The 13,220-nt window shown below is 45.3% G+C and overlaps 1 protein-coding gene across 2 annotated transcripts; it reads left to right on the forward strand.

The window, feature by feature from the left end:
• Positions 1–788: 788 nt before the first annotated feature.
• Positions 789–13,220, forward strand: LOC104628112 (peripheral-type benzodiazepine receptor-associated protein 1-like). 2 transcript variants are annotated; one of them, XM_010296591.1, is made up of 4 exons: positions 789–890; positions 2,832–2,903; positions 4,061–4,189; positions 11,858–13,220. In XM_010296591.1, exons 1-4 carry the CDS (start codon positions 834–836, stop codon positions 12,068–12,070), a joined length of 471 nt encoding a protein of 156 aa, XP_010294893.1. In that variant the 5' UTR covers positions 789–833; the 3' UTR covers positions 12,071–13,220. The 2 variants fall into 2 exon arrangements, 1 of the variants encoding a protein (XP_010294893.1); XR_738105.1 differs by lacking the exons at positions 789–890; positions 2,832–2,903 and adding an exon at positions 7,931–7,992 and having other exon boundaries at positions 4,075–4,189; positions 11,858–13,212.

Genomic DNA, 13,220 nt, shown 5'->3' on the forward strand with positions numbered 1-13,220 from the left:
GGCCTTATTAAACCTCATACAGTTGGCCTCGACCCATTGATTCAGCCTGTCCACATGCCTCTGCAGAGCCTTCCTACCCTCGAGCAGATCAACACTCCTGTCCAATTTGGTGTCAACTGCAAACTTACTGAGGGAGCACTCAATCCCCTCATCCAGATTATCGACAAAGATATTAAACAAGACCGGCCCCAGTGCTGAGCCCTGGGGAACACCACTTGTGACCGGCCACCAACTGGATTTAACTCCATTCACCACAACTCTCTGGGTTCGCCATCCAGCCAGTTTTTTACCCAGGAAAGAGTACAGCTGTCTAAGCCACGAGCCACCAGTTTCTCCAGGAGAATGCTGTGGGAGACACTGTCATTGACTCTTGCTGGGCTGCTGGTCAATGATGTCCAGGGCTCTTGTTCCTCTGGCACTTGGAGGACGAATTTTGTAGCTCAATAGCAGAGCATTGCATGGAGGGAGGAGAAATGTCCATTTGAGACACTGTGAAGAGACTGTGTGTGTGCATAAATAGAAAACATAACATGAAACATTCCTATATATATATATATAGGCAGGACACCAGTATGCTGGAATGGGGAGATGTCACTACTCTTGTGCTTGTGACGCGATAACAGGAGATCAGAAAACTGCTTTACCAAATGTGTCTCTCCCATTCAGTTTCTCCCTAGTATTCTTTTTGCTCAGTCCACTCCAAGAATGGTGAAGGAGTTGCTGTGATGTGGGATTTTGTCTTAGAACTTTCAGCTCAAGATGTTTTGCTTTATTTTTGTACTTCAGGCCAGAAGCATCAGGACGTTGAAGCTGAACTGCTGACTTCTCGAAGTATGGTGGCTGTCTTTGACTATAACCCTAAGGAGAGCTCTCCAAATGCAGATGTTGAGGTAACAACCAGCTGCTCACTCCTCTTTTATAGGCTTCTTTCTCCTCTCTCTTTTTCTATCCCAAGACATGTAGCACTTTGGTCAAAACCAAGATGGTTACAGCTTGGCAATATAACTGCTAAAAGGGTTTGGCTGAAGTCACAAAATGTAGAGTTTGCTGATATGCTCTGTCATGCATTCTCTGATAACAGTGTTCAGTTATCTGTGAAGAATACGAAGCAACATACCCTAATGATTTTCAGTATGTGTCTCTGAAACTATGTGAGCATCTATGAAACTATGTGGCCTTGTAGTGCTATCTAGTGCTTAGGATTTAGCGGTTCTGGAGCAGGAGGAAGCAGCCCAAGCTGTTAGCAACATGGCATCCTCTGGTAAAAGGAAAAACCTGCTTAAGAGTTTGAATGGACTTCTGATACTTTAGGTGAGCATGTCTTGGAGGATGTCTTTTGTGTTAATTACCTGTGTAGGTCTTTGTTCAAGCAAGAAGCCTTGGCTCCAGCTTAATGGACTGGTCCTCTTTTCAAGCAGTCCATACATATGATCCAAACAGTATTTTTGTGGATAAGTCTGTTCCAGGTGGAAAGATTGCAATGCAGAATCCTTTCTGCAAACAACCTTTCTAGATTAGAACATGCTCTGTTCTCTGTTCCTCCATAGCAGTGTCAGTGTACTCTGAGTAAACATAAACGTAGGCTTTGGGTTCAGATTCTTTCCATGCATCCAGAAAGGAGTGTATGGCCAAGAGGTGGCACAGTTCAGGTAATGCTTACCTCCCAAACCGAGTATCTCATGAGCAAGACAGCCTGCTTCTGAGGACAGACTGGTATAGGGATGGTGGATTATCTTGGGAGAGATACAGTTAGAGCATCCATATAGGTATTCATACATCCCACCAAAGAACAGTTTTGAGCCCTTGTCAACAAGAAGATAACTATTTTTTCAGTGATTTGGTCTTCCTAGAGCCCTCTCTGTGGACAGAGCTCATATTGAAACAAGCTGGTGCAGTTCTGTTGCATTGTTGCACATGGTCCCCATTCATGCTCCCATAAAATCTGGTTACCTGTTTTGCTAGAAACAGCTGCTGTTTGTGAACTTGCACCAAGTAGTAGGATCAACTGTGGCATTTTGTGTGTCTGTGAATGAAGTTCCCTACAAGTGTCTTTCTGCTAGAACAAAGTAATTTACATCCAACAGTAGGAACCTGCAGCCTCCAGAGATAGACTGATATAATAAGGGATATAATAAGGTAAATATATTAGAGGTAGGTCCCTTCTAGCTAACACTTCTGTGAAGTGCATATAAAGCCAGTGTCTCGAGTAGGACACAGCCAGTTTGGAGACTCTACCTTTTCTATCTTAGAGCATCTTTTTTGCTGTAACTGGGCAGTTTCCTCCATTAGAAGAGACTGCCTACACCTTTGTCTCCATGGAGCGCGTCTTGGGGTGGCTGACAGGACAGATGGATCTGATGGTGAAGGGTCACGTGTGTAGTGTGGTCATGTTCTGTTTTCCAGGTCAAATCTTCCTGTTTGTATGCATCCCTGCCAGTGACTAATCCCTGAGCGTTGCATACAGAACAGGCTCATCCAAGGGAGCAGGATTTAGTACTCATATTTAAAGAAATGAAAGATATTTCTAGTGCTTGTTCAGCTTGTTCTTGACACACCTTTCCAGAACAGGTGCTAGGTACTATTTTGAAGTCTTAGTAAAATTTAAGAAACAGGCTTTGCTCTTGTCTTAATTTATGAAATGCTTCCTTAGCACTGAATTCCACAGTTGCCCACTTCAGTTGCTCTACTGCATCCTGGTCCTGCAAGTCTTAACACAGTGGCCTCCCTCCCTCAGGGTGAGATTGTACAAGAAGCCCAGGGTGACTTTGTGTTTGTGGTGAGAAATTCCAGGCATGCTTCTCCTGTGACCATTGTTCTCTTGCTATTTGCAGGCTGAACTAACTTTCAGTGCCGGAGACATTATCACTGTGTTTGGGTCCATGGACGATGATGGATTCTATTATGTAAGTACAGGGATTGGGAAGGTCCTGTGGCTATATCTGAAATCGCTGGAGTCCATCTAGTGGCAGGAGAGCAGAAATCGGGGAACAAAATATTCTGCTTTTGGCAAAAAAAATAAGCCCATATCTACGTAGTGCAGGGCAGATAGTTTCTGGCAGTCCATGCTGCTCCTGTAAACCCAATATCCAAATGGTTCTGAGTTTATTTCTTGGCATAACTTGACTGCAGGTTTCCCAAAGCCCAAATGCATTTTTCTGTACATATATCAGCTGAATCAGCGTCTGCTATAAGCTGATTTGTCATCAAGCACTCAGACACATGGTCTCATCCAGGGCAGGAGGCTAAAATGGTAACATGAGAATAAAAATGTATGATGACCCCCATCCAGCAACACTTCAATGTATCAACTTCATCAAGCACTGGTATCTGTTTAATTTACTGTGCATACTTGGGGACTGTGCCTGCCAGTGAGCTGTGTGCTAACGCAATCCTTGGCCCTTGGATCATCCACTTTTTCCTGCACAGAAGGCTGTGTGTCTTCACACATCAAAGTTCAGGTTCAGCTCCAGGTAAAGTCTGGAGAGATCACTGTGAATGTTTTGTTTGACTTCTTTTATAGTGTTGGCCAAACAACATTGCTGGGGTTGTTTTTGTCTCACTGAACCACCTACTGTTGAACTGGAGACGATTTTTTAGGAATAGAGCCAAGCTTGGTTTGTAGCTCTGGACTTCAGTGAGCATTGAGCCAATGCCTACAGGACATTGTACCAGTAGTACCTCATTCTTTAAAGAAAAAAAACCAAAACAAAACAGAGAAAATCAAAGGCCTTTAGAAAGCTTGTGGCACAGTCATATTCCACTTGCTTGCAGGATAGCAGTGGAAATTTTTTGAGTTTGTACAAGTGACCATGTTGCTGGAATACATTTGTCATGGATTGCTGCCACCTTTTCTTTACTCTCTTCTGTTTTTTGCACTCTGAGTTGTTCCACAGCTAAGCAAGAATGTGAGTCCTGAAATTTGCTGAGGATCCTCCCAACATGTATTCCTGGGCTTCTCTCAGGCCATAGTGTAGCCTTCTCTGCATGGGCCTGCTCCTCTATCTGTTATTTCTCCATCAGCCAGGAAACCTGATGTGAGAGCTGAATGTTGATCTTGCAGGGAGAGCTGAACCAACAGAGAGGTCTTGTCCCATCTAACTTCTTGGAAGCTGTCACTTCTGATGGAGGCATGGTCGAGGAACGTCATTCGAAAGATAAAGAAGCTTTTCCGCTGAGTGCTGAGAGCCAGGTAAGGTTGTGTGACACAACAGACATCCAAACTGTGATGTGGCTGTAGACTGGGCATTGTGCCGCATGCAGCATCTGATAGTATCATTTAAATTATTGCATGCAGCTCAGTTTATCCCGTGGGAGACACTCAAAAGTTTAGAGGGGAGTGCTAGAAGCACTTCTTGAAGACTTGCCTGTAGTGCAAAAAGAGGCATAAAGCCACAGTGTCCATTGGGCCCTCATTATGGTCAGGGTAGCAAAGAGCATTCCAGGTCCTACCAGCAAATTCTTTAGATCCACAAAAGGGTCAGTGATGAAACCCCGCTGCAAGAAAAGCAGTTCAGCCAGCTCCCCAACACATGAAATTCCTCTGGTATGCTTATATCCATGCCAAAGAGTTCTGAACTTGTCAACACCCAAACACCAATGTTCTTTCCACCCATCCTTGAGTTAGATCTATTTTGATCCAGTCCAAGCTGCTTTCAGACAAATTCAAAAGCACAGTGGGGAGTTTCCCAAACAGATCTGTGGGATGGATCCTAAGGCTTTGAGAGCAACCCACAAATGCAGGGAATTCTAAGGTAGAGCTAACCCCTTGCATTATGTTGCTGATACTTTTGAAACAAATGCTTAAGCAGGAAATTTGGGTTGTCTGCCAGATTCAGTTTGTCCTCAGTGGGTGAGATAAAAAGTGTGGCACCTCCCTGGTCATTCCTGGACCTCTGTGGTGTGTCATTCTAGAGAATGGGAGGCAGGGAGGGACACAGCTTGGTCCCAGCTCACATGTGCTCAGCCTTCAGTTCTTGGGAGGTTATTGGCACTGTCAAGTGGTGCCAGACCCATAAAAGTTTGTAAGAGCAGGCCCAGATTGGTTTTGAACTAGTCCTTAAGGAAGTATATGGCCCTGAATCCTCCTCTGTAGAGGAGGATTCTCCACTGGTGCCTCCCTAGCTTTCCTGCTCTCTGCAGCATTCCGTGACCTATTTTTCATGCTCAGCTCTTCCTTTTCTCTGTACTTACCTACCATCTCTATCTTCAGATACGGCCCGATACCCCTTAGGCTTCACCTACAGCCCCATCTCTTGCTTCCAAGCATTTCAAGCTTTGTGGGTACAGGGTCTGCACTGCAGCCTCAATGCCTTCTTATGAAGAGCAAGTGGCAGGCCTGACTCAGAAATAAGGTTTGTGGGTGGCTTGCCTGATCACCTTCTGAACTCAGAAGTTGTCTGGGTCCCTTGTGCTTACCTTTTTAGGATATTTAGTCCCTTTTCTCCAGCCCATAAGTGCTGGCCCGTGCTGGGGAATCAGAGGTTATTTAGATGTTGTTACCAGGGTTTAAGAGCCCTGAGGTTACACAAATCTAACTTTCCTGGGGGAAACAAGCATTAAGAGTGGGTTTCCTTCTTCAGTTTCCCTCTCAAAATTATTTACTCTTCGCAAATTACTCATCTGTTAGAATACAGGGTGCCAAAGGAGACCTGAACCAGTAAAATGAAAACAGGTTGAGTTCATAGTGTAGCTTATTACCTATAAGGGATCCAACCCTCCTCTCTGGCATCAACCACCAGCAGCAAGGGCCCATTTCAGATGCCAGGGGTCATTATTCCAGCCCAAGCTTGAGTCCTCCCAGAGACCATAGGATAATTCAGGTAACTTTCAGGGCTTGGATAGCTGATCTACCACTTGTGGATGTGAACGGTTTGGCTTCACATGGTGTTTTATGGATGTTTTATTAAATGGTGTTTTATTAAAGGCAGGTAAGAGAGAGCAACTTGGCTGATAAATAGGATAACATATACAACAAATCTGCCTTTACTTCAAGTATTCCTATTTGCATCTCTCTCTTTTGTTTTACTGCTGAGGAAACTGTGACACCAGTTTGGTCTGCCGTGAACCAGGCTTTGTCACGGACCTCACAGGGTAACAAGGTCCTGTCTGCTCTGCTGCTGAGCAGACAGCATGAGCTGCTCCTGTTTTCTGCCCTTGCAGCATGCTGCTGCTGCTCTACTTCCCTGTCCCCTTTCCAGTGGTGCTGGGTTCAGCGGTGGGTGACTGTTCCCCCTGGACACAGCAGTTTGGCCCAAATATCCCCACATGCTCACGGCTGTAAGGTTTTTTCCTGTGGTTCATGACACCTTTTTTTTTTTTAACAGAAATGCCTTTCAAATGTAATGAAAACAACCCATATAAAATAGACATGTTTCAGGCTTGCCTACCCTTCAGACCTTTCCATTTGTCATCACTTCTGTCTGCCAGACATCCAACAGAACTTTCCCTTGCCTTGACTCTCACTTTGGCTCTGTGGAGCAGGAAGCTGTTGCCTTAGGGTCAGGATCAAGTTTTGGTACATGGCTGATCCGTGAGATACTACCTGCATAGTTTGAAGTCTGGGGACTTGGAAAATTCAGTTCATGATGATGAAGCCAATTTTATTTCAGTGGGAATCCACATTAACTATCTAGGCATGACTTTGTTGGCTGCTTCTGTGTAGTGACAGACTGCCTCGGGTCCTGCTGCCTCCCTGCTTCGCCAGGACATCTGCCCTGTGCGATTCTGGGTTAGCACTCTTCAACTATGTGCAGTCCTGCCCTGCCTTCCTGCTTGTGCTTTGCAATCCAGATCTATCTAAACAGCTTCCAAATATGAAGGGCATGTTTGCCCACTTTTGAAAGCGGTACGTTTACCCTGCTCATAACCAAACTTGTATTAGTTAGCTACATTTAAGTATGGTTAGTGATTACTGAGGAGAGACAGAAGTTGACCCCACTGAGTTTTTGGCTCTGTCACAGCAATCGCAACATCCCTAAAGAATGAACACCTGATGGGTAAGGCAGAAGGAGCACCTCCTCCCGTAAAACACAGATATTCTAAGGGCCATCCCTGAGCTGGAATGAACTCTTACAGGAATACAGCTGTGCCTGGGGCTTTCCACACCCCAGCGACATAGTCACTCCATGGACTTAAGGAGCTTGGTTATTAAAGTGTGTTGCCAGCCTATAAAACAGACAAAAGCACCTTTGCTGCTGCTGTTTGGGATTTGGGGAGTGGGGAGTATGCAAAAAATACGCATGGCAGCCTCTACAGAAGTATTGTTTGAATCTTCTGAAAGACAGCATGGCAAAACAGACGCCTGTCAACTCGGTCTCAGCTTGAGACCTAACACATCAGTGAGCAGGTGTATGCACCATGGTATCATGGAAGAGCTTTGGATTTCTGTTAAAGCTAGTTCCAATCTTAACAGAAGCTTCTCCAGCATGATCATGAGTGATTTTTAAATCACTTGTAACTTCTTGGATTTGATGTTTTCACGCTGTCTGTTCTTCACACTTCCCTTCTCCCTGCTGCTTGTGCCAAAGGCCTGAGAATAAGGATAGTTTATTTGCCTAATTGAACTGGGGAAGGTGGATCACTTTGAATTATTTATGAGTAAATCTTAAAATGCTGGCAACTGAAAAAGGTGAAGCAGTTTAACTTTCACACTGACAACACATGGGGAATAGACTAAGCAATAAAAAATACAGCACAAAGAGGAGTATCCAAGAAGTTATGATCACAAGTTAGGGCTCTGAAACTCTCACGCTTATCAACTTAGAGCGGTTGCTTTAATGCTGCGGCTGTCAAATGAATATTTTTGCATCAGTAATATGCAGTTTCTGTCAAAGACTGATTGTGAAGCACCTTCAGAAAGTGTTGGATTCTAATTGATTTCATGTATTTATTTCTGCCTGTGTTATGCACCCGTGACGGTTCTTTTCTTCAGAGAATGAGGAAGAGAAGAGTCCAGTGATAGATATGAATGATACATAGAGAGAGAGCAACCATGTAAGTTTGTGTGAGAAGATCTCTTCAATCTCCCACCCAGCCTAGCATATTAAAGGGTCCCGCACCTGCAGTTTACTCACTTTCTTGCTTGTAGTTTGACAGGCTGGTTTGGGGCTCTGCTAGCAAGTCCAGCTTCAAATCCTCTGGTGCCAGACTTTTAGCTGCCAGATTGGTTCTGTATTAAAGACAAGCTGTGATCTGTTCAGAATATGAAGTGCAATTGTTTGGAACAATTATCTAGTGGTTTTGGGGACGGTGATGGGACTGTGCTGGATATTCAGGTTTAGAAAAGACCTGCTTTGTAATTCAGCTGGGACCTTCTACCACTGTTCGAGCACATCAACAGCCAAAGCTACATTTAACTTTTGCAAGATCCTGCTCAGGCTGAGCACAGCCCATATTCAGCCTGTGGTTTTTTTCTTCTTGATTTTTCTCCTTCCTGAATATAGTCCTGAAAAACCTCTGTACACCATCAAATTCAAGGAGTAACATTGAGTCCCTAAAACCAACCTTGTGTGGATAATTGTTCTGTTTGATAACACTTAAAGAAACAATTCTGGGGCTGGGGGCGGGGTGAGACCCCTGTTTTTGGCGGGCAGTGGGACCAGATCTGTGTTTTTTCTTAGTTGCAAATATTGTTTTCTTGAAATTGTGCAAATCAGCAATACCTGAGACAGCACTGAAAACCTCCCCCTGAAAACTAACATGACTCTTCTGATAGCTTTTGTCAGGATCTTGACAGAGCAATCTTTTCCTTCATGTTTCTCTTAGGGAAGAAACCCTAATTTTAGTATTATTTGTCTCTTACCAGATGAATCTGTGAATTGGCTCTATTGCTTTTCTGCCATATAGAGACATCTGAGAACATTCGCACGTGCTTGTGTGTGAGAGTGCCTCTGTGTGTGGAGATCTGCCTGGGCATCGTATACCACAGCTGGGAATCAGCAGGACTTTCAGCCACAAAGACAGGAAACTGCTAGTCACTTTCTTTTAACCGTTTGATATTTGATAATGACGTTGATACTGTAGTATCCTTGTTGCAGTAAATAATTGCGACATTTGTGAGTTGGCCTGGATACCTGCCTCTCATTTTGCATGCAGTGTTTCATGCATAACTCTACAGGAGAAATTTTATAACGTTTGTTGGGTCAATTCAGATCTGCCCTAAACCTGTCGCACCTTTGCCAGAAAAATGGTTTCTGGTGATGGCATGGGCATGGAGCCTCCGCTGCCCTGGCTGCACAGGGGCCTTTGCTTTGCTCCCACGTCCTTTGGGGCTGCTGAGCCAGACAGCCCAAGGCCTGAGCTTCGTAGGGGAGATCAGTCACTGCGTGTGGGTGAGACGACGCCTTCTGATGTTAGCCCAATCCTTTTGTGCATTGTATCCAAGGATTTCTTGTTGCACAACACATAAATAGCTTCTGGAGCAGAACCCAGGGATTCTTAACTTTTGCACACAGCTAACCCAGGAGACTACAAAGTTAGCCCTCATCTGGCGTACTTTTTCTCTTTGCCTCCATAAATCTTGAATTACTGTCTGAAAATGGTTCATCTAGTTTCACTCAGATTTATTTCCAGACTTCTCAGACCTGACTAGCACTTGGGCCATCCACACCAAGTGTTGCACCTTGCATGTGCGTGTTGCCAGGAAATACAAAGATTGCAATTGATGCTGCAGCGTTAGTTGGAAGAGTGGACCTTGCAAGCAGAGTGCAGCTTTCAGAAGGGCCAGGCTGTGCCATCAAGCCCTTTGCAGCATGTCTTTGGCAGTAGCTGGCCTTTCAACACAGTGCTGCATATCTGGACAGTCGTAGAAGTGCCTCTGAAAGTGTGTGGAACAAGATTTCCAGGTGAAAATAGTGTGAGAGTCTAGGAAAAATCAGCCACTGTATTTTTTACTGTAATGAAGAGGAGTGGAGAGGAGTTACATCTCTGTCCCTGTAGCGAGACCTTCGTTGATGTAAGGGAGAGTCTGATGGCACTGTCACTTGGGACAGTTTAAAGTGATTGCTGCACAGCAGTAGTTGACTCTCAATTTTCTGGAGTTGGGAGGGGTTGTATATTCACACCAGAACAGAGCCCTCTAAAAGTCCTTACTCCTGTCTGCTTAGGACCTACTTGACAGGTATTGCACATACTGAGTCTTGACTCTAGAGAAAAGGCTTCTGCTCATCTTATACCAGAAGTGCTTTCTTCCTGCAGCAGAGTGAAGCGACTGGAATACAGCAGCATAACTTCAACCTGTGAAGGGAGGAGAGGTCACAGCTGCTTTTTGTGCTCTTTGTCACACAGGAGGTGGGATGCTGAAACAGCAGCAGGGTGATTGAGCAGCGCTGCTTTTGCTTTTGACCCCAGGAAACTTGAAGTAAACTAACCCACAGCCCATAAAGTATGATTGTGCTATAGTTAAATCATTAATGTTCTGTCTGTGCCTCTGCTTGATTCAGCAGCTTTCCCCAGGCGCGGTGTGGGACCAAACCCGAAGCTCATCCACTCCTGCCAGTGATCTACAAACAGCTGCTGTGATTCTCTCACATTTTCTGTGCAGGGCTAATGTCGTTGCTCTTTGGTAATGCTTCCTCCCCAGGCAGAGCATCCTGCTGCCAGTGTGACTAACTTCTCTTCCCCCTTGGAGCTGTGCCTGCTTACAGACCCTTAGGGGCATGTGCTCAACTCTCCCTGACTTAGTGGGACCCAAGCAGAGACATGGGGCTAAACCACGACATGAGAGCCTGATGCTTCAGTGTGCCAAGGACTCTTCCTTGTGCTTTTTGGGGAATGCCAAGGTAGGATGTACAGCTGGGAGCTTGGAAGACACTGGTTTGTGAAAGCTGTCTGGAAAAGAAGGCAGTGGGACAAGTGTTCTCCTAGGCCTCTTCCCTGGTGGACTTTGCAACTTCCTGGGAAAGCTTGCCCTGCCAGATCAGAAATGATCACTGTCTGGACACCTAACTCCAGCAAGAGGAGATCATGGAAAGAAGGCTGCTGCTGGGAACTGACCTGCCATTAGTATTTTGTGAAGAGGAAACAGATCCCAGGACTAGGGCACTTTCTGACTTCTAAAAACCCTTTCCCAGAGGAGCAGCATACAGTGCATCATTTGGGACTGTGGATCCCAGCTAACATTCTCAAATCTCAGGTGACTTAAGAATGTGTGTCAGTTGCTGTGTGCCACTTGATCCAAGACTTCTCCATGGCCTGCTCCATCATGAGCTTTTTCTACACTATTGGTGCCATTGCAGAATGGCAATGCAGTTGCTTTCTGCCCCTCCTGCAACTAGATCTGATGGATGCTGAGCAACCCTGCAAGGCTCTGAATTTCTGTTCTGACCATGGTGGAGCATGGCCACTGTTGCAGAAGCCTCTCAGCTTAGCCAGCCTCCTTGAATGTCTGAAGGTCTTGCTACAACCCTTGCTCTTACTAGGTTGATTTTTCTCTTAATGACCTGCCTTCTGTCCCAGAGTGTGCTGGGAGCCCACCAGGCTCCCCCGGCCCAGGCAGCCAGCAGGCATACAGGGATGCATCAGTATCTACCCATCTGTGCTCTCAAGAGATGCTTCACTTATAGTGTCTTCAGCTGTGAGGCAGCATCTTTCATCAAGTCCTCAGCTGGGCTTTTCTGCTGTCCTATTCTTAGCCCAAAGTTATGTCTCAGCTCAGGCAGGGTCTGTGTAGTGAGTACAAAAAGTTTAAATCCACTTCCTAACTGAATCTGCAACTGCACCGAGGAGCTGAGCCTTGCAGGGTGAGAGACGGACTGGTGGGGAGAAAGCAGGGTTCTCTGGCTGAGGTTTATGTTGCCATGTTGTCCTTCATCGGCTCTAACTTCTGTTTTTTCTTTTGTTTTCTCTTTTTCTCACTCAGTTAAATCCAGATGGGTCTGTTGATCAGAGCAACTCCTCACCAACTCCTACTCTACCACCTTCCTGCCTTGTCATGGGCAAGCAGTGTCCAGAGCAGGCATCGCTGACCGTTCCCAAACGCAGTGATGTACCTGGTCAGAGTGAAAAGAAGAGAGGCTTCTTCTTCAAAGGAAAAAAGCTCTTCAAAAAACTTGGGTCCAGTAAGAAAAATTAACAAGAGATTTATTGTTCTGTAAAGACTGCCTGTGCAGTCCACACAGGGACTGAAAATTCAGGAGAAGCCCTCTGCAATAAGCTGATGAGAGTATTTTCTTAGGGGAAAAAGTGTATATTGAATAGAGAAAACTCTTCAGTGGGTCTGTCAGCTGTGGTCTCTGCTGAGAGCCCAGCTGTGGGTGCCCACTGAGTGTGGGCAGTGGCTCCGAACACAGTGTCATGGCACTGGGGTGTGTGAGGCCTCAGCTCTGGGATACAGCTACCTCCACAGTAGTGTGTCCTGCTCCATGCAGCCCCCAATGCACCGGTTCCCTGTAAATATTTTAATTTAAAAATTACATTCTGGCTGTAAGTTAGCTAAATGGCTTTTCCCAGCAAAGCCCTGGTCCCTTAGGAAGAGCTCCCTTATACTACACACCCTGGTATCTCTCTGGTCCAAAGGAGGTTGTGTCAACTCCTTCACTTCCCGCAAAGAAAATTTGCACTTTTCTGTTCCCGTGAATCCCCTTTGCTGTCTCTGGGCTGATGAGTGAGTTATTTGTACTGTAAACCTGTAAATATGCAGCTGTGCCTAGGAGCATCCTACACTGCCTCAGTCATGTTTCAGCACGAGGATTCCCATGGAGGAAGGAGCGGTACCCTGAAGGGGGTCGGCACTTCTGCCTATAGCGTGGGCTGATGTACGCTGCTCTTGGCTGGTTCACCTTGACCACACGCTGGCTGGGGACTCCGCCTTATTTATTTATTTATTTATTTATCTCGCTATATCTATCTATCTATTTATTTTTTGTCTGCCTCTTTCACAGTTTTATTTGGCTGTTTCAGTGGGCTGCTCCTGAGTTGGAGCATTTGGAGAGCAGAGCTGGGGATGGAGAGTTTGCAGCTATTTTCATATGAAATGATGTGTTCCTTGAGTTAAGACACATCCCTTTCTAAGCCACGGAGAGTTTTGTACTACATGGTTTCTATCCTTTTCAGTGTTTCTTTCTTTGCATGTTTCCGTGTTTTGAGAAGGACAGTTATGTGAGGTACGTGAATGATGCCAGCACAGTGTCCACGAGTGTTGGTGATATGGTATGTTTTTATTTAATATCAGATTTTATTATAATAAAGTCTATTTTCACAAAAATACATTTTTCCTTAAAAAA

Source organism: Phaethon lepturus, unplaced genomic scaffold (assembly GCF_000687285.1).
Source record: "Phaethon lepturus isolate BGI_N335 unplaced genomic scaffold, ASM68728v1 scaffold53371, whole genome shotgun sequence".
Taxonomy (NCBI): domain Eukaryota; kingdom Metazoa; phylum Chordata; class Aves; order Phaethontiformes; family Phaethontidae; genus Phaethon; species Phaethon lepturus.